We start from the raw sequence: 20,027 nt of genomic DNA on the forward strand, positions 1-20,027 counted from the left end.
ATAAGCTTTAAAGGCACCAATGGTCTCCTCCTATTAGCTCAAATTCCTAGTTGCAAAGGTCCAATGTGTAATGGAACAGCAAAAGGCACTTCAGGTACAATATTGGGGAACGTCTACATTGCTTCTATAATTATCATAAATAATGACAATTATATTATAAATTCATATATTTTGCTTGAAATTAAATTTTGTTCATATACATAAGTACAAAATGAACCACTCTGAATATGTAAATATAATTATATTAAATCTTATCCAATAATTTAATCTCAATTATTTCTTCTAATCAAATATCTCTAACTAACTTCTTGAAGCTACTGATAGTAGGGATAGGTTAATTAATTAAGCAGCTGTTATCGGAGTCTTATTGATATTTTTTCTTTTTTTATGCATAAAAATATCTAACTTGAATCATTAACAGATGAAATAGATCCCTTATTTGTTTCTAACTTTTTAAATAATAATTGCCTATAATGGTTTAAATTATAATTCAATTTTTTAAAGCAGCAATCGTATTTTGACAGTAGAGTCAGTTGCACCGTTTTACAGTCTAGTCTTCAAATGTAGATTTATAAACATCTCAAAATTGATTCAAATAATACAAGATATGGCCAATCAAATTTACACGTGTCTGATACATATCAGTATCGAGTAATATGAGTCAAAGGCAAAAATTGTTTTAATTTTTAACAACCTCTCTCTTGAATATTATTAACCCTGATTCAAAATGTTTGAACTGAATTTTTCGATTCTGGCAATCCTCCAGATTAAACGATTTTCTAGATGCTTAAAGCTATTCAGAGGTTATATAAGCAACAACATTGAATTAAAAGACATATTAAAAAAAATATTATAACATTTTTAGAGCACCGTCAACTACATCATCGATATCATTAAGAAGACTAACAATATTTGTTACAAGTTAATAAAATTAACTCTTAAATTCCAAATAATTGGTTTCATAGGATCACCTATACGGGAAAACTATTTGTACATTGGTCATCCGAATTTAAATCAATTATATGTTGTTCTTTTGTTTGTTGTTTAATACAAAATTTGTCAAACACACCAAGGAAATGCTGTATTCAGGATTGGAAGTTTTTCAATAACCTATAGAAGAAAATGGTTACTTTGTTTTAAAAGACTGTTAAAATTCAATCTAAACAACCAGAAAAATAATTTACAAATTTGCCAATGTTTAAATATTCCAGTTTTTATTACAATATTATCCTTTAATTTTGGAGTCATTCGTATTTTTAAATTCTCAATTCCAAGTGAAGTTCCTTGATACTAAAAATGAGCTTCCAATACACATTGATATATATATATATATATCTATTACATATATATCATCCTGTTAAGCATTCTAGGAAACTAGATCCCATTATTATAAGTATCTTTGTATTTTCTTATATATAAAAATGTAAAAACCCTGTGAAAAAATGAGTATTACACAAAAATTGGTATAAAATTAAAAGATTAGCTTATTTTTATAAGAATTACACCACAAGTAATCGTTAAATGCATGCATATTATATACAGTATGCGCTTTCAAACTACAAATAGGAATCAAAACTTACGTTAAATGTTTCTTTACTCAAGAGAATATTTCAGGTTTTTATATACTTTTATATGAAGATATAGCCTTAGAAATTAGCTAAGAATTATTCCATTCCGAATAAAAGAAGAAGAAAATATTATTTTCAATTCATTACAATAAAAATGGTTCTTTTATCAAAGGATTATAAATAAAATTTGTTAGTTTAATTGATTTCTCTATAACCATTTTTAAATTATATATTTATATGAGGTAATAAAATAAATGGAATAACTGTGGAGAGGATGTACATTTTTATCCACTTGGTAACTTGCCTCAATAAATCGTAGTACGGCTCTTTTCCACTCCACGCCCAACAAAAATAAAGTCTGTCTAAATATTTTTTTTTATTGAAAAAAATGCAGACAATAATCGAAACATTAAGAAACAAGATATTAGTTTTTAACACCAATTCCAGCGTCTACTGACCCCATCAGACTAGCTCCCTATCACCCAACCCTACTCCTGCACCATACCACCCAGCTCCTTCCTTCAAAAAATATCCCGCAGTCTACCAATACCAATATTTTGTCAGTGATGAATATGCTGGACTCAACTTTGGAGCTAACGAGGCCCATGAGGGATACTCCACCAACAGAAAGTACTCAGTTGCCCTTCCCGACTGTTGCATCCAAACTGTATCCCACAACGTTGGTGATGCTTACTCTGGCTATATTGTGGAGATTACCTATTCTGGAGAAGCCAAATATGAGCCATCCCATCCTTCTCCATCTCCTTACGAGACTGCTCTTATTTACAACCCTGCTCCCGTTTACCACGCTTAAGTTTCATTTTCCAATGCTACATAATTTATTTATTTATACTAAATAAATTTAGAAAATATAATTTAGAGGAAATCTATATTGATTATTGGTTTTGTAACTGACTCAGAAGAAATATTGACTAATATTTGGTCATTGGTTAAAAAAATACTACAGTTTATTCTAGCAGACTAGGTGCATCGTCTTTGCAAGTAGGAGACATATCTCAATAATTGTACAAAAAATTATCAAATGAAAATCAAACCCTGAAATGTGGACTAAGAATTCACCATTTATTTTTATTCTTTACGGTTGCATCCAAACCGTTACCGTTAACGATGATAATGCCTACTCCGGCTATGTTACTGACGTTACCTACTTGATAGAGCCTAAATAAGAGCACCCTACCCTGCCCTTACTCCCTACAAGCCCATCGATCCATCTCCATACAAGCCTGGCCCTCTTTACAAGCCAACGTCCATGTAGAAAGCTTAATTTTCATACTGATTTAATTATTTATACTAAATATATATTTGAAATTTATCTCAAATCTAAGGTCATTAGTGAGTCCATAGAAATTATTGTGTTGTTTAGTGTAGAAACATTTAAATATTATTATTTTTTTTTCTACAAATCATTAGTAAAAACATACTGCTATTATTTATTTAAAAAAAAAAAAAATAGTTAAAAAGAATATTCCAGGTTGAATCATCAGAATATTGATATAAACCCTGTCATGAAATAAGTTTGTTTTTGTATTATTTGTGAATATGAGTAAAACTATAATTTAATTTCCAAATTATCAACATATAAATATTTTATAGATATATTTAGTTAAAAATTTTAAAATTGCATTGAAACATGAATTTATTTCCAGGAAAGTAATTTTAACTCAAATCCCTATCAAATTTTTTTTTTCTCTCAAAGTTTAATTTAATAATAATTTTAACTAGAAATAATATCAAAATTGTATCCTTTTTCTCATTTTATGGCAGTATAAAGTTGTCACACGTTCAATCAAAAATGTAAATATTTTAAAATGTTTTAAGCTAAGATTAAATGTAAATTTTGTTTTCCGACTCTGACAAACATATGCGGATCATATCTTAATAAATTGCCTAATTGACTAAGACTCAGCTATTCTGTATTTGAAGAAAATACAAATCAAGATGAACAAATACTATCTCTAAGATGAATTATTTCTGAATAATAGTCCTAAGAGTCTTTATGATACTAAGTATTTTGAGAAACAACGTATATACGATTTCTTATTCATCATGTCAGACATATTGAAACTAAAATGATTTATTTTATAGTAATGAATCTTAAATTTGTTAGTCTTTATTGAAAGATTGGTAACTTCTATAGTTCTAGAAGAATGATAGTGAAGTCAATGATTTCAAATTGCTATATTACAGTCTAAACAAACTGTTAATCAAATTGAACAATTAATTAATTATTGTGAAACCCATAGGCAGTCCAATTTTTGCCCAACTAGCTATCATAGTTAATTCGATTTATGCTTAATAAGGATGTCTCTTTTGAAGCTGATTATTTTCCATTGTAAGCAATGAAATATCAAAGAAATGCTATTGAATTGGTAATAAGGATGTGATTAATAGTAGAATCGGCATTATTGAATCCTTTCCGATACTTCAAAGAAGACTCATGACTCATTTCAATGCATCGGGTATCCCTAAAATAAACATAATCGCAAATCTGTAAGTAACAATGATATAAGTAGTAATTATAGGGATGTCGATCCTCAATTCTACTCCGAGTTCTACAAGGACTAACACCTATTACTAGACATGTATGTTATTGGTCCTTTAAAGCTTGAGTGGCTTTTTGCAATTTGCAATCCTTATTACTAAAAACTAGTAATAGAAGCTGTCATTATTATTATATCATTCTTGAGGAGGAAACATATCAGAATTCCCAATCATTAATCATATAAAAATAAGTAAACTGTAACTTGTAACCAATAGCTAACGTATTTATTATTTTAATAAGTTTTAGAAACGTGTAACGTTGTATCGGGATGAAATTTGAGATACATTATTAACCATTGATGTTAAATCCTGGATCGCTCTATATAGTCGTAAAAATATATGGAGTTAAGAAGAAGATTCGAGGTTTTTTGCATGACGTCTTTGTAATTATGGAACTATAGTCCTGCAGACGTTCTAACTAGAAAAGCATATTAAAAATCGAATTCATCAAAGATATTTGGTATTGTATACAAGTCACATAATTAATTCCAATTCTGAACATTCCAATTGTATTTTTGATATAATAAAGATCCTTCTCTTCTGCAACATTCCACTCCAAATCATGAATCATTCAAATTTTGTTAAGTTCATAAAAATTTACTCGTAAAAATTAATGCTCTCTCGCTTCTCCATCATCAAGTCAATCGAGTCTTAATGTAAAGAAGTGTTATCCAAGATAAAGAACTTGAAGGGAAGGGTATACTTCTTACATTGGTAGAAACTAAAGACATTCCACAGCAATCCATGACTGCTGTCTTGGTTGGTCCTTTGTATAGATATTTTTTGGGTTGTCTTTATGTCATTAATTTTGCAGATATTACGAAAGCCGACAATAAAACGATTACAAGTATTCCTGGAAAAAGTATCAGCAACGTTCTTGGTTCCAATCTCAGAAGGAAAAGACTGAAAGTTTTCCTTACCGATAGGGCATCAAATTGATTAAATCAGCCGAAACCCTTGAACAACATTTTCCAATGTCTCTTGACTAGCTCATGATCTGAACAGAAGAGCAAGAGTAATAGTATTAGTAATATTAATATCAAGACATTAAATTAAGAGAATTGTAGACTGAAACAGTCAATCAAGATTGCGATTTTTTTAAATACAAAATCACTCATTTTCTTAATTGTAATTGTAAGAGACTTTTGAGTGTGATGTTGGACATAAATGTACCAAAAGTCTCTGTTTGACGAAAAATCACGTCAAGGATATTATGATAATGAAATGGAATATTTAATTATTAAACTTGCATGTTTACTACGAAGATAGTTAAACGATGTAATAAATCATATAAGTATTGTTATTATTACTTATTTAGTTTATTTCATTTTTAGTAATTTAAAATTGGATATTGGAACCGTTACCTACTATGATGGATGAAAGTTTGGTCATAATGGACGTTGACAGCTGTAATAGGTATCTATTATTTGAAATTAAAGTAATAATATCTAATTATTTATTAATATTAGTACATTTTTAACTTATGGCCTATGGGTTCAATCAGCTATCCTCATAGTACATCTCTATGTTTTATTTGATTATCATATTCTTGACGTGAACTTCGGTAAGATGAGAAATTTTTAGTACATTTATGTCCGACATGCCACTAAAGTTCCTTTCGGAGATATATAAGTGATCTTGGAGTCCATTTTATTGTAATTTAGGATAAATATGTTAGATTAAGGCTATTGATTTAAGCAAACTATAATCAGAATGGGCACTTGGTAGAGTGCATCCTCCTCCTAAAAATTATTTCTGCTAAAAAGTATGATTGATTATTCGTTTTTAATGGTTTGTGAACCTTTGCTTCTTAAAATTTAATGGCCTCTTACTGTTATCATATATAGTATTTCCGTCATGATGGATCATTTGTCAATATTCATTAATAGGAATACATTGCATTAATACATATAAATGCAGTTGTATTTTATAAAAAAATAAAAGTATTCATCTATGTTTAAAGAAAATTTAAATATCATATTCCCCATATTATCATAATCAAACAGTTCTCTCAAATTACTTAGTGATTATTAAATAATATATGAAGTAAATACTCATTTTCGACTTCAAAGAATGACAAACATTTGTCTTATATTATAAAAGATGATGATTCTCAAGAAAAAATAATTTTACCTTAGATAATGCTTTTATAAATAAGCAAACACTCCTTTTCCCATTTACTTATTTGACCATCTAAGGGAATCTTTTCTCTTAGTCTATTAATAGAATATTTATGAAATGAAACAGAAAATTGAATTAAAATAATTTTGCTATTAATATCTTAAACAATAAAAATAACTTTTTTTAATTAATATAATTCCAATGACATAATATAAATAGGTAAACCCCCCAAAAAAACAACTTAAGACATTTATTACAGAATTGTTTTAATTCAATTTTATCTTTCATAGTGTTGGGGTTAGAATGTAGAGAAATTTACAAATTCATTTCAACAACAAGTCTTTATTGTGCAACTATTTTACTAAAAATCGCCGGGCGAACAGGGAAGCTCCTTTAAATGTGGAACACTGAACACTCAATTACATATTTTGATGGATTTTATGAAAGCAAATAGATTCTAGAAGGCTTTAAACAAAGATACTATTGAGTTTGGATTTGTGAGAAAAGTCGTGGAATTTTCTTTTCGGATCCATCGAACAACACAAAAGCACAGTTAAAGAAATGAATCTTTTTATCCAAATAAGAAGATTTATGATGTCTTGTTAAATGGATGAACGAATGAAATCAATAGATTTATTTAAGAACTTCTTGTGATTTACCTGCTACAAATCAAATTATTTTAATGAAGAACTTCGTTTTTTAATGGACACAACGCTTAAAAAAGCTTTTTAATTTGCCAGTAGCACCTTGCATAATACGTTCAAAAGAAGAAGATCATAAGAAAAAATATTCATTAATTTATCAGTATTTATGTTGTCACCTTCAAAGTAATTCACTTTAGATTCAATACACTTGTCCAAAACTTAATCTAATACTCGAAGCACTTCCAATAAGTTTTTTTTTTCGTATTGCCTTAAGCTCTAAGACACAGTTTGTACCCTCTCAATTGTTGAAAATGTATCTCCTTTCAATGGTATCTTCAGTTTTTTGGAGCAAGATATTATATATTTATATTGTCAATTAGTCAAGTCATTAATTTCTGCATTCCCATTTTTTGGATACATTGGTTAAACACCTTTTTATATTGACTTTTAAATGTATTTATGTACATCTTTTTTGCATTGTCTTGTTTAATTGTAGACCTTATTAATTGGGTACAGACTTTGGAATGTCCGTACTGGAAGATATTAAAAAAAAAGAAGAAAAAAAATAGATTGTCGTCATGAAGGACATACCTTTATAAGTATTAAGACTTATATGCATGACTGAACTGAAGCGGATCAAGACTGAGTTGGACCGGACTGTAGTGATAAATAAGGAGTAATACAACAAAAGCGTTGTTTACATTTTCAGCTCTTCATATTTCATTTATGATCAAAGATGTTCAAAATGCTATCCACTGGTATGGTAAAAAATCAAACTGAAAAATACCGTGATACCCCTGACAATTTGAAGATTATTTCGGGGAAGAGCAGCTCAACTGTCTGGACCTTTGATTAAATTATCTGTGAGCAGCCTTGAGAGGGTTAGAAAGGAAGGAAACACACATCCTACTCCGTATATAGAAAAAAACATAGCAAGAACTACATGGAATTCGATTCTAAATTTAGTCCAACAAAGAATTTCTGTCATAACTTGCCAACATTTGTTGTAAAGAGAAGAATGGTTAGAATATTCATCCATTATCTTATTCAGTTTTAGCAAGGTTGAATGACTTACTTACTGTTCAAACCAAACTGTTTAAATGCATAATTATAATAAAAATTTCCAAAGTTTGAGTGAAAATTAAATAAAAATGATACGCAGTTTAAAAATAAAAAAATTATGATTAATTATTTTAAATGTATCCAATGCTGAAAATGAGCTGAAAACACCCCTTCAAGAAATCAATACACTAGTTATTTTCACAGCTAACTACGAATGTGGGTTTATACCAAGGGATCACAATAGTTGCTGAACGTTATTAAAAATTAAATAAATTAATTAATAAACTAATTAAACAATGGCTTTAATGTTAATTGGACAGTAAATAATACAAACATGATAAAATTAATTTACGTTTAAATGTTTTCATTAGTTGGTAAAAAAAATGTTAAAACTTTTACCACCAAATCGTGGTAGATTTTTTTTAAATAAATAAATTAGTAAAAAAAAGATATTTTATATTAAGGGTCCTCAACAATTTTTGGGTGTTAGGCAAAATGAGATATAGAGATCCTCTGGCTTTAATCTGAATCTTTCCAGCAATGTTTAAATATCACCCAAAATAAAAAATTATTAGAGGAAAGAAGCAAGCATGACAGAAGAAGAAGAAGATCACTTTTCCAGAAAACGCCATTTATTCTTATTGTCTTATTGAGTTCCAAATAATATTTACGTCAATGGAGTAAAGCTTAGCGCACCAGTATCTTTAATTTATGTAAATATAGGATCAAACTACGGAACTAGCGATATAAATCGTGTTAATTTTATGGGTAAACCGGTTTTTTTTTTTTTTTGGAATTGATATTCCGAAGAAGGAATTCTCTTTTCCTTAGCAGTTGTAATTATTATTTAATTCCTTAGTAATGAACTTCTGTCCTAAAAAGACTCAATTTTATTAAAGACCTGATTGAATACTCGTGTGATCTATTAAAAGATGGAAATTTACCTTGAAGATTTATTGCTTAATTATAATTGAAAGTCTTTGTTGGACTAAGAGTAGAATAGAGGATTGACGTCAGATTAATTCTTCCCAATGTCCTTGTTTATTTCCTTACCACCTCCTTCATTGTTACAGCTGATTGTAGCAGATTTCCTCCAAAACATTCTTCAAATTGTCCAGGTTACCATATTGATTTAATTTTTACTTTTTTAACTCGCCCATTATGCACACAATTTTCATCACTACAGGGAGAACTATAATCGGTTGTTCATATTTTGGCATACCACTTTGCTTTTAGAAATGATACGGAGATCTAAGTTTTTATTTGCAAAGATCAAATACAATTTGGAACTTTTGGCATCAATTTTATAGCTGTAAAATAAATTATAATGTTTGGATTTTTTGGGTCTGCTTGTCACAATTATACAAGCAAATTGGCTAATTTATAGTGATTATTGATTTATGAAATCTAATACAATTTACAAAAAAATTGAATTTCAAATAATCTAATAAATAAATCTAATTCGAGAATGGAACATATCAGAATATGAATTTTTGTCCAATTTTCTTTAAAAGTCAAATAATGGAATTTTTAAAGATTTATTAAACTAAAAAAAACCTGATTTGCAGATACAATCGTTGAAACCAGATAAAATATAATACTGATAAAATAAAATCCCATTCTAACTGCAAATTTTGAAGATGTCTGATAAATAAAATTTCATTCAAACTTGAACCAAGTATCAAAAAAAATAAGTTTTCAATATTTTTTTTCTGTTTTAAGAGGAGATTTTCAGTCCATAAATTCCATGTTAATTTAGTTCAAAAATCACTCCTTAATAAGATTAATTCAAAACTAAATATTTCTACTAGTTAAATAAAAAAGGCTATTATTTTTACTTTATTACCAAAAAAAAAGTATTATAGGAAATAAAAAAAATGTTTCATTGTTTAATTAATCGATAGTCATTTTTTGAAAATATATATCAATTTGACCTAAAAGATCCACTAAAATAAGTAGGATAATTATGGAGAGGAAGTGATTTTTCTCCCACAAAAAAACTGCGTCAACAGATCATAGTGTTGCCTTGTTGTACTCCACGCCTTACAAAAATAAAGTCAGCGTTCGTGGTGCTTTTTTTTCTTTTAAAAAATGCGTATAAATACTCAAAGTATCAAGAATAAAGACATTAGTTTTTTAACTCCAATTCAATCAATATGAAGGTAAGTAACTAATGGAAATCAAAACCTCAAATGTGAATAATGAATTAACCGTATCATTTTTTACAGTCTTTCGTCGCATTGTCTGCCATTTTGGCTGTCGCCATGTCTGCTCCTGCTGATCCCTACAGACCAGCTCCCTATCACCCAGCCCCTGCTCCTTATCACCCAGCTCCTGCACCATACCACGCAGCTCCTTCCTACAAGGAAGAACCCGCTGTATACCAATACCAATATGGCGTCAGTGATGAATATGCTGGACTCAACTTTGGAGCTGATGAGGCCCGTGATGGATACTCCACCCAAGGAAAGTACTCTGTTGCCCTTCCCGACGGTCGCATCCAAACAGTTTCCTACAACGTTGCTGATGCTTACTCTGGCTATGTTGCTGACGTGACTTACTCCGGAGAGGCCAAATACGAGCCATACCACCCTGCACCATCTCCATACAAGCCTGCTCCCGTCTACCACGCTGCCCCAGCTCCCTACAAGCCAGCTCCCGTCTACCACGCTGCCCCAGCTCCCTACAAGCCAGCTCCCGTTACCACGCTTAAGCTTCATTCTGATAATATTTATTAATTTATTTATTTATTTTTAGCCCTAAATAAATTTATTTGAAACTAATTTCATCTCTTTTGTCTTGTCGTTATTGTAAACACGTAAAAAAAGTTATCTTGTTTACAACCAAATTAAGTGGCTTTTAATGATTCTTTAACGTGATTAATCAGTTGGCAATACTCATTAGTGAGATGAATTTACAAATACAGGGTCCTCCAGGTAAATCCAGACCATCTTTAACTACTTCCTGAATAATAAGAAAGCATTTAACTCGTTTATTTCAATTTGAAAGTGAGAGTTTAGTTGCGAAACATTTAATGGAAAACAAGTATTTACTATGTATGAGACCATCATCCAATTTTGATACACGGGAAAAAGCCAAGCGTACATCAATAAAGTGCTCAGATATCCAGAAAGCACAGTATACGACGTTTACAACCACTCGAATGAGGGATGAACGTATAATAGAAGAGGTCACAATTTCCAGAGTGATAAAAAAAACAATTCCATATTCGAGTTAGGCCTGAATTGTTCCTTGAAGTCATCTCTTTTTACTTTGATTCATGCGGTTGCCAAAAAGCACATGGTAAGACGTGCAGCTGTCTCCAGGGGCATAAACATGTACCTCATGATGAATTCATACCGCTTCTACAAAATATATATCCTTACAGACAAAATGAAGGCCACAGGGGCTGTCTATGGAAGAAAAGTGCTAAGCGATTTGATGCCCCATGGTAGCCGAATCATCTTTTCCGATGAGAAACAATAGACTTTCGACACATCCCACAACATCTAGAACAATGGATAGCTTGAGAGAGAGCTAATGTTCCCACTTCTAAATTCTACACTTATTGATTAATTTCTGTTTATCTGTCTTCAGTAGTTAACTGAATAATTATATAAAAAGAAAAGCAAAAATTATCTACTGCATTACTTGAGAGTGTAGGTCGAATTAAAACTATGGTCATCGAGAAAACGCAAATATTTCATTCAGTATAAAGCCTACGTGTTAACTTTTAATTAGAAATGTTTTTGTAATTCTTGATGTTTTTCAAGATCAACTTTTTATTATTTCCATTCCTTTTTACATGTATAATTTCATTCTGAAATTAGATGATTAACGTCTTGTGTGTAATATTAGCATAGTGATTTCTAAGAATATATTTTTTCGATAAGAAATATCTTACTCTTAACAAAATTTTAAAGACAGGTTCAAAGATATTTCATTTTCTAAGGCCAGGAGGATAGAATAGAATTAAAAACTGGTATAAGAACCTGACATGTCATGGAAGCATTTCTAAATACAACAAAGGAATAGAAGGAGTGATCTCTTTGATGTAATAATAGCTGTCATCATACTCGAGTCCAATGAAAAGTAAGTAACTTTTGCATCTACCTGTAATATTGTCTAAGGCAAGATATCCTTTCTCACAAGTTACCTATTCCTTAATAATTGACAACCCTAATTTAATTTTGGACTCCATTGACTTTGTGATGGCGAAGTGAGGATAGAAAGGAATAAAAGAATAATTATGACAGTTTTGGAAATACAAACATATACAAGAGCAGAAAACACTCTTCCTATATCATTTAGCAACTGCAAAAGCTCCTTTTATAGTAGCTTTTTGAACATCTCTGGTTATGATTAAATATTTAATGTATACTTATTTATCTCAAAATATATTTCTATATAAACCATTTATTAAATAATACTTTACTTCTTCTAAAATACAAATGGAGAAAGCAAATGTCCCTGTAATTCCTATTTAGGTTAAAGAATAAATCTTATTGCCATTCTTATATTCTTCTATAATATAATTCATTCATATTTTATATAAGGACACACTGGAGAATGCATGGTGAAGTACAAATGCCGGCAGAAAACAACATATTCAACTTTTTGGATGAGTGTATTGTTAGTTGAATAAATAATGGTTTATTCTTATCATTTTCAGCATAAAAATGGAAATATATTGAGTTCAGATCAAGATACAAAATCAATAAAACACTTTTTATAATAAAAAAAAAGACTTTTACTTAAGGTTTAATTATCCTAATTTTAATTTGTGGACTGTTCTAAGGGTAAAAAATGACTCTTAATAATAATAGTCCCAAATTATTATAATTACAGATATTTCAGAAATCAGATGACTGAGAGAAAAGCTGAGATAAGTTTTGGATTCAGCACATAGAGAAAAATTTATTTTTGGATTGAACTCATTTGTATAAAATAAGTATTCATTCCCCTGTGTAATCATTCCTATTTGATTACTTTTATCAATAAGAGAAAAATAGTATGTTTGAATTCATTACCATAATAAACGTTGCTCATATTGAATATAGAAGTAAAAGATCTTTTTTCCTTGATTTCTTTATAGACATTTATAAAAAAAAATGGATATCTATTTGATAAACAAAATAAGTTGAATAACTGTGGAGAGGAAGTAGATTTATCTGCAGCTTAATAACCAGCGTCAATAAATCTTAGTGTTGCTTTATTTTCACTCCACGCCCTAAAAAAGTAAAGTCTACATAAATGGGGTTTTTTTATAAAAAAATGCGTATAAATACTCAAAGCAATGGATTAACGCTTAGCTTAATTTTATAGGTAAACCGGTTTTTTTTTAAATTGGTAATCCGAAGAAGGAATTTTTTTTTCCTTACAGGTTGTAATTATTATTTTATTCCTGGGTTTATGAATTTATTTTCCTAAATAAACTCAATTTTATTAAAGACCTGATTGAACACTCGTGTGGTCTATTAAAACATGGAATTTTACCTTGAAGATTTGTTGCCTAATTATAATTGAAAGTGTTTGATGGAGTAAGAGTGGAATTGGGGATAGACGTAGGATTAATTCTTCCCAATGTCCTTTTTATTTCCTTACCCCTCCTTCATTGTTACAGCTGATTGTAGCAGATTTCCTCCAAAACATTCTTCAAATTGTCCAGGTTGCCATTTTGATTTAATTTTTACTTTTTTAACTCACCCATTATGCACAAATTTTCATCACTACAGGAAGCACTATAATCGGTTGTTCATATTTTGGCATACCACTTTGCTTTTAGAAATGATAAAGAGATCTAAGTTTTTATTTGCAAAGATAAAATACAATTTGGAACTTTTGGCATCAATTTTATAGCTGTAAAATAAATTATAATGTTTGGATTTTTTGGGTCTGCTTGTCAGAATTATAGGGTCAATTGGCTAAGTAGTGATTATTGATTTATGAAATCTAATACAATTTACAAAAAAATTGAATTTCAAATAACCTAATAAATATATCTAATTGGAGAATGGAACATATAGAATATGAATTTTTGTCCAATTTTCTTTAAAAGACAAATCAGATAAAATTTTGTGAGTCGAGTTACAGAATTCAAAAGATGTGATACCTGCAGGCGAAAAAAAAGGCAACCAACTCAGCACTAATACAAGATATAAAAACAAATTCGGCTCTTTTGATTTATCTACTTTAAATTAACAAATAATGGAATTTTTAAAGATTTATTAAACTAAAAAAAAAAACCTGATTTGCAGATACAATCGTTGAAAATATATTAACCTTGCTTTTCTTGGCTCAATATCCTCCCCAGTTTGTATCCTGAACAGTATGCAGGACCATGAAACAAGAGTGAAATGCAATTTCTTGCATTCCAGGATGATGGAGTTGATCAATTACTACTTAGGGGAGCAGGAAGGCTTAATATCGTGCTGTGCTCGAGTGAACCAATCCAACGCTAGTAATAGTTTAATAACTCTGAAATGTTGTCTACATATCTCACACAGCCTACATATTTAGACCTTAACCAATTCGGTCAATATCAAAATCTGATCAATTTTATGTATTTACCTTATCGAAGATGTACTTAAATACTGATAAAATAAAATTTCATTCTAACTTCAAATTTTGAAGCAGTCGTGAATAAACTTTCAAACTTGAACCAAGAATCAAAAATAAGTTTATAATATTTTTTTTCTGTTTTAAGAGAGATTTTCAGTTCATAAATTCCATGTTAATTTAGTTCAAAAATCAATCCTTAATAAGATTAATTCAAACTAAATATTTCTACTAGTTAAATAAAGAAAAGTTATTATTTTTAATTCATTACCAAAAAAAAAAAAAAATGATGCTGATAAAATAGTTATAGGAAATAAAAAAATGTTTCATTGTTTAATTTATCGATAGTCATTTTGAAAATATATATCAATTTGACCTAAAAGATCGACTAAAATAAGTAGGATAATTATGGAGAGGAAGTGATTTTTCTCCCACAAAAAAACTGCGTCAACAGATCATAGTGTTGCCTTGTTGTACTCCACGCCTTACAAAAATAAAGTCTGCGTTCGTTGTGCTTTTTTTTCTTTTAAAAAATGCGTATAAATACTCAAAGTATCAAGAATAAAGACATTAGTTTTTTAACTCCAATTCAATCAATATGAAGGTAAGTAACTAATGGAAATCAAAACCTCAAATGTGAATAATGAATTAACCGTATCATTTTTTACAGTCTTTCGTCGCATTGTCTGCTATTTTGGCTGTCGCCATGTCTGCTCCTGCTGATCCCTACAGACCAGCTCCCTATCACCCAGCCCCTGCTCCTTATCACCCAGCTCCTGCCCCATACCACGCAGCTCCTTCCTACAAGGAAGAACCCGCTGTATACCAATACCAATATGGCGTCAGTGATGAATATGCTGGACTCAACTTTGGAGCTGATGAGGCCCGTGATGGATACTCCACCCAAGGAAAGTACTCTGTTGCCCTACCCGACGGTCGCATCCAAACAGTTTCCTACAACGTTGCTGATGCTTACTCTGGCTATGTTGCTGACGTGACTTACTCTGGAGAGGCCAAATACGAGCCATACCACCCTGCACCATCTCCATACAAGCCTGCTCCCGTCTACCACGCTGCCCCAGCTCCCTACAAGCCAGCTCCCGTCTACCACGCTTAAGCTTCATTCTGATAATATTTATTAGTTTATTTATTTATTTTTAACGCTAAATAAATTTATTTGAAACTAATTTCATCTCTTTTGTCTTGTCGTTATTGTAAACATGTAAGCTATCTTGTTTAGAACAGAATTAAGTAACTTTTAATGGTTCTCTAACGTAATTAATCAATTGGCAATACTCATTAGTGAGAGTAATTTACATATACAGGGTCGTCCAGGTAAATACAGACCATCTTTAACTACTTCCTGAATAATAAGAAAAACATTTAACTTCGTTTATTTCAACTTGAAAGTGAGAGGTTAGTTGCGAAACTTTCAATTGAAGACAAGTATTTACAATGTATGAGACCATCATCCAATTTTGTTGCACGGGAAAAAGCCAAGCGCACATCAATAAATTGCTCAGATATCCAGAAACACAGTCTACGAAGTTTGCAAACACTGGAAGGAGGGATGAACGTATAATAGAAAAGCTCACAATTCCCAGAGTGATAAAAAGAAAATAACAATTCCATATTCGTGTTAGGCCTTAATTGTTCCTTGAAGTCATCGCTTTTTACTTTAATTCATGCTGTTGCCAAAAAGCATATGGTAAGACGTGCAGCAGTCTCCAAGGGCATAAACACGGACCTCATGATGAATTCATACCGCCTCTACAAAATACATATCCTTACAGACAAAATGAATGCCACACAGGCTGTCTATGGAAGAAAAGTGCTAAGCGATTTGATGTCCCATGGTAGCCAAATCATCTTTTCCAATGAGAAACAATAGACTTTCGACACATCCCACAATATCTACAACAATGGATAGTTTGCCACAGAGAGAGACCTAATGTTCCCACTTCTAAATTCTACACTTATTGATTAATTTCTGTTTACCTGTCCTGAGTAGTTAACTGAATAATTATATAAAAAGAAAAGCAAAAATTATCTACTGAATTACTTAAGAGGCTAGGTCGAATTAAAATTATGGTCATCGAGAAAACGCAAATATTTCCTTCAGTATAAAGCCTACGTGTTAACTTTTAATTAGAAATGTTTTTGTAATCCTTGATATTTTTTAAGATCAACTTTTTATTATTTCCATTCATTTTTAAATATATAATTTTATTCTGAAATTAGGTGATTAACGTCTTGTCAGTAAGATTAGCATCGTGATTTCTAAGAATATATTTTTCTTACTCTTATCAAAATTTTAAAGATAGTTTCAAAGATATTTCATTTTCTAAGGCCAGGAGAATAGGATTAAAAATTTGTAAAAGAACCTGACATGTCATGGAAGCATTTCTAAATACAACAAAGGAATAGAAGGAGTGATCTCTTTGATGAAATAATAGCTGTCTTTGGAGGGATAAAGGAAAGAGTAGTGTCCAATATTTAACTGGTAAGTAGTCAACACATGAAACTTAGACTAAATGGTTATCTGCCTAGTTTATAATTTATTCGTCATACTGACTAAGTCTTCATCTATTTTTAGATGAGATCAAGTAAAGCTTTAGAGGCACCAATGGTCGCCTCCTATTAGCTCAAGTCCCTATTTCCAAAGGTCCAATGTGTAAGGGAACAGCAAAAGGCACTTCCAGGTACAATATTGGGGAACGTCTACATTGCTTCTATAATTATCATAAATAATGACAATTATATTATAAATTTATATATTTTTTGGAAATTTTGTTCATATAAGTACAAAATGAACCACTCTGAATATGAAAATATAATTATATTAAATCTAATCTAATAATTTAATAACAATTATTTCTTCTAATCATACATCTCTAACTAACATCTTAAAGCTACTGATCCTAGTGATAGGTTAATAAATTAACCAGCTCTATCGGAGTCTTATTGATATGTATGCATTTTTTATACATAAAAATATCTTACTTGAATCATAAACCGATGAAATCGATCCCTTATTTGTTACTAATTTTTTCAATAATTATTCCTAATAATAGTTTAATTTATAATTCGATTTTTTTAAAGCTGCTATCGTACATTGACAGTAGAGTCAGTTGCAACGTTTTACAATCCAGTCTTCAAATGTAGATTTATAAACATCTCAAAATTGATTCAAATAATACTAGACATGGCGAATCAAATTTACATGTGTCTGATACATATCAGTATCGAGTAATTGAATCAAAGGCAAAAATTGTTTTAATTTTTAACAAACTCTCTCTTGAATATTATTAACCCTGAACCAAAATGTTTGAACTGAATTTTTCGATTCTGGCAATCCTTCAGATTAAACGATTTTCTACATACTTAAAACTATTCAGAGGTTATATAAGCAACAACATTAAATTAAAGGACATCACTGTTCAAAGATTATCAAAGATGGAAATTTTATTTTCTGTTTAATTCCCTTTTAGTCAAAAACCATGGATAATGTCAAGTTTTAATGTCATTGACTGGATTGAAAACATAGAAAAGTGTTAATTTGAATTCAATTGATATTCACGCCATTTTATGTTAAAAATATGAAGATCTTGAAAAAAGTATCACAAAAATGCTCATTTTGACATATTAAGCCATTCAAAATTAAAGCAATCTTAAATAGTATAAATCAAATGAATATCACAATAATAATAGAGTAATTAGTGAATTAGCCTATAAATAAAAATAAACACAACACCACAATAAGTAGTTCACTATTTAATACATAGTTTGAATTCATTTGCTTGAAGAGAAATATACATAAAAGTAAACATAATATGAAGAAATTATTATATAAAACCATTTGAGTACAATCCTGATAAATACACACTTATAATTTGATATGTTGATCATTATGTAAGTGTCAATTGGAAAATAAATACTTGAGTGAATGTTTCTTTTAAATAATAAACTTGCATATACAGTCTGTAATGTTGCCCTCTTTTACTCCACGCCCTTCAATAACAATGAATATTTAGGCAGGGTCTGCGTCAATTTTTTTTTTTAATGCGTATGTATAAATACTCAAAGCATCAAGAATCAAAGTATTAGTATTCTAACTCCAATTCAATCAACATGAAGGTAAATAATGAATAAGAATCAAATCCTCAAATGTGGACCTTGAATTCACCATTTTTTTCTTCTCTTTACAGTCCTTCATTGCTTTGTCTGCTCTCTTGGCTGTTGCCTTTGCTGACCACCCAGCACCCGCTCCATACCACCCAGCCCCTTATCACCCTGCTCCAGCCTACAAACCCGCTCCTTATCACCCAGCTCCTTCCTACAAGGAAGATCCCGCAGTCTACCAATACCAATATGCCGTCAGTGATGAATATGCTGGACTCAACTTTGGAGCTGATGAGGCCCGTGATGGATACTCCACCCAAGGAAAGTACTCTGTTGCCCTTCCCGACGGTCGCATCCAAACTGTGTCCTACAACGTTGCTGATGCTTACTCTGGTTATGTTGCTGACGTCACCTACTCTGGAGAGGCTAAATACGAGCCATACCACCCTGCTCCCGCTCCTTACAAGCCTGCTCCGCCTACCACGCTGCCCCAGCTCCATACAAACCTGCCTGCCTGTCTACAAGCCTGCTCCTGTCTACCACGCTGCTCCCATTTACCACGCTTAAGCTTCATGCTGATAATATTTATTAGTGTATTTATTTATTTTTAATGCTAAATAAATCTAATTGAAACTAATTATGTATGGTTTTCTTATTTGTGAGTCAATATTCATTGTTTTATTGTTTAGGGTAGGTTCAAATGTTTATTAATCGTTTCTACCTTGATAAGCTATATATTTGATTTGTAGATATCTAATTTTTCCCTGATGAAACAGATTTATCATTATATTTATAGGCCTTATTAAATACTACAAAAGTTCTAGTATTCTAGGTCAAATGGTGATAAAATTATTACATGTAATAAATTTAGTATTTATGTGATATTTATTTGTATTAGTATTTTTCTTAGTTTTTAATGTTATGACTTTTTTCAACTAGGTAATTACAAACTACACTTAAATGTATATTTAGAACATAAAAATTTCAGCTACAATAAGATGTGGTATTCCTCCTCCAAAATGAAAAAAATATATAAAACTATAGATCATCAGAGGATATATGTACATAGTTATTGCCCAATAATCCTCAAATGTTTTGGACGTGGGTACTTGTACTCAAAATCTTCTAATTGAGCTGGACAACATATTGTATTTTATTGGATAACTCAATCAATGACTTTACATGAGCTCGAAACCTAAGAACTATAATTTTTTAAATAAAAATAAAGAAAGATTTGTTTGTTAGTTCTGTGTACATCATATTTTATATTAAATAACTATTATAAAATCAAATTAAATTTACATTTTAGCTTGCCTTCACCGTTTAGTGTTTAGGTTCTCTAGATTTGTCATAATCATTAATTTAATAGTAAGACAAGTTACAAGTATTT

The 20,027-nt window shown here is 30.4% G+C and overlaps 2 protein-coding genes across 2 annotated transcripts; both read left to right on the plus strand.

Moving 5' to 3' along the window:
• The first annotated feature begins 10,113 nt into the window (after positions 1-10,113).
• On the plus strand, positions 10,114-10,740 carry LOC121122455 (uncharacterized). The gene is made up of 2 exons (XM_040717444.2): positions 10,114-10,119; positions 10,186-10,740. The coding sequence occupies exons 1-2, from the start codon at positions 10,114-10,116 to the stop codon at positions 10,693-10,695; spliced, it is 516 nt and encodes a 171-aa protein (XP_040573378.2). The 3' UTR covers positions 10,696-10,740.
• Positions 10,741-15,063: 4,323 nt separating this feature from the next.
• LOC139906112 (cuticle protein 19.8-like) lies at positions 15,064-15,702 on the plus strand. Its single transcript, XM_071890391.1, has 2 exons — positions 15,064-15,119; positions 15,186-15,702. The coding sequence occupies exons 1-2, from the start codon at positions 15,114-15,116 to the stop codon at positions 15,630-15,632; spliced, it is 453 nt and encodes a 150-aa protein (XP_071746492.1). The 5' UTR covers positions 15,064-15,113; the 3' UTR covers positions 15,633-15,702.
• The last annotated feature ends 4,325 nt before the right edge of the window (positions 15,703-20,027 follow it).

Source organism: Lepeophtheirus salmonis, chromosome 8 (genome assembly GCF_016086655.4).
Source record: "Lepeophtheirus salmonis chromosome 8, UVic_Lsal_1.4, whole genome shotgun sequence".
Lineage (NCBI taxonomy): Eukaryota > Metazoa > Arthropoda > Copepoda > Siphonostomatoida > Caligidae > Lepeophtheirus > Lepeophtheirus salmonis.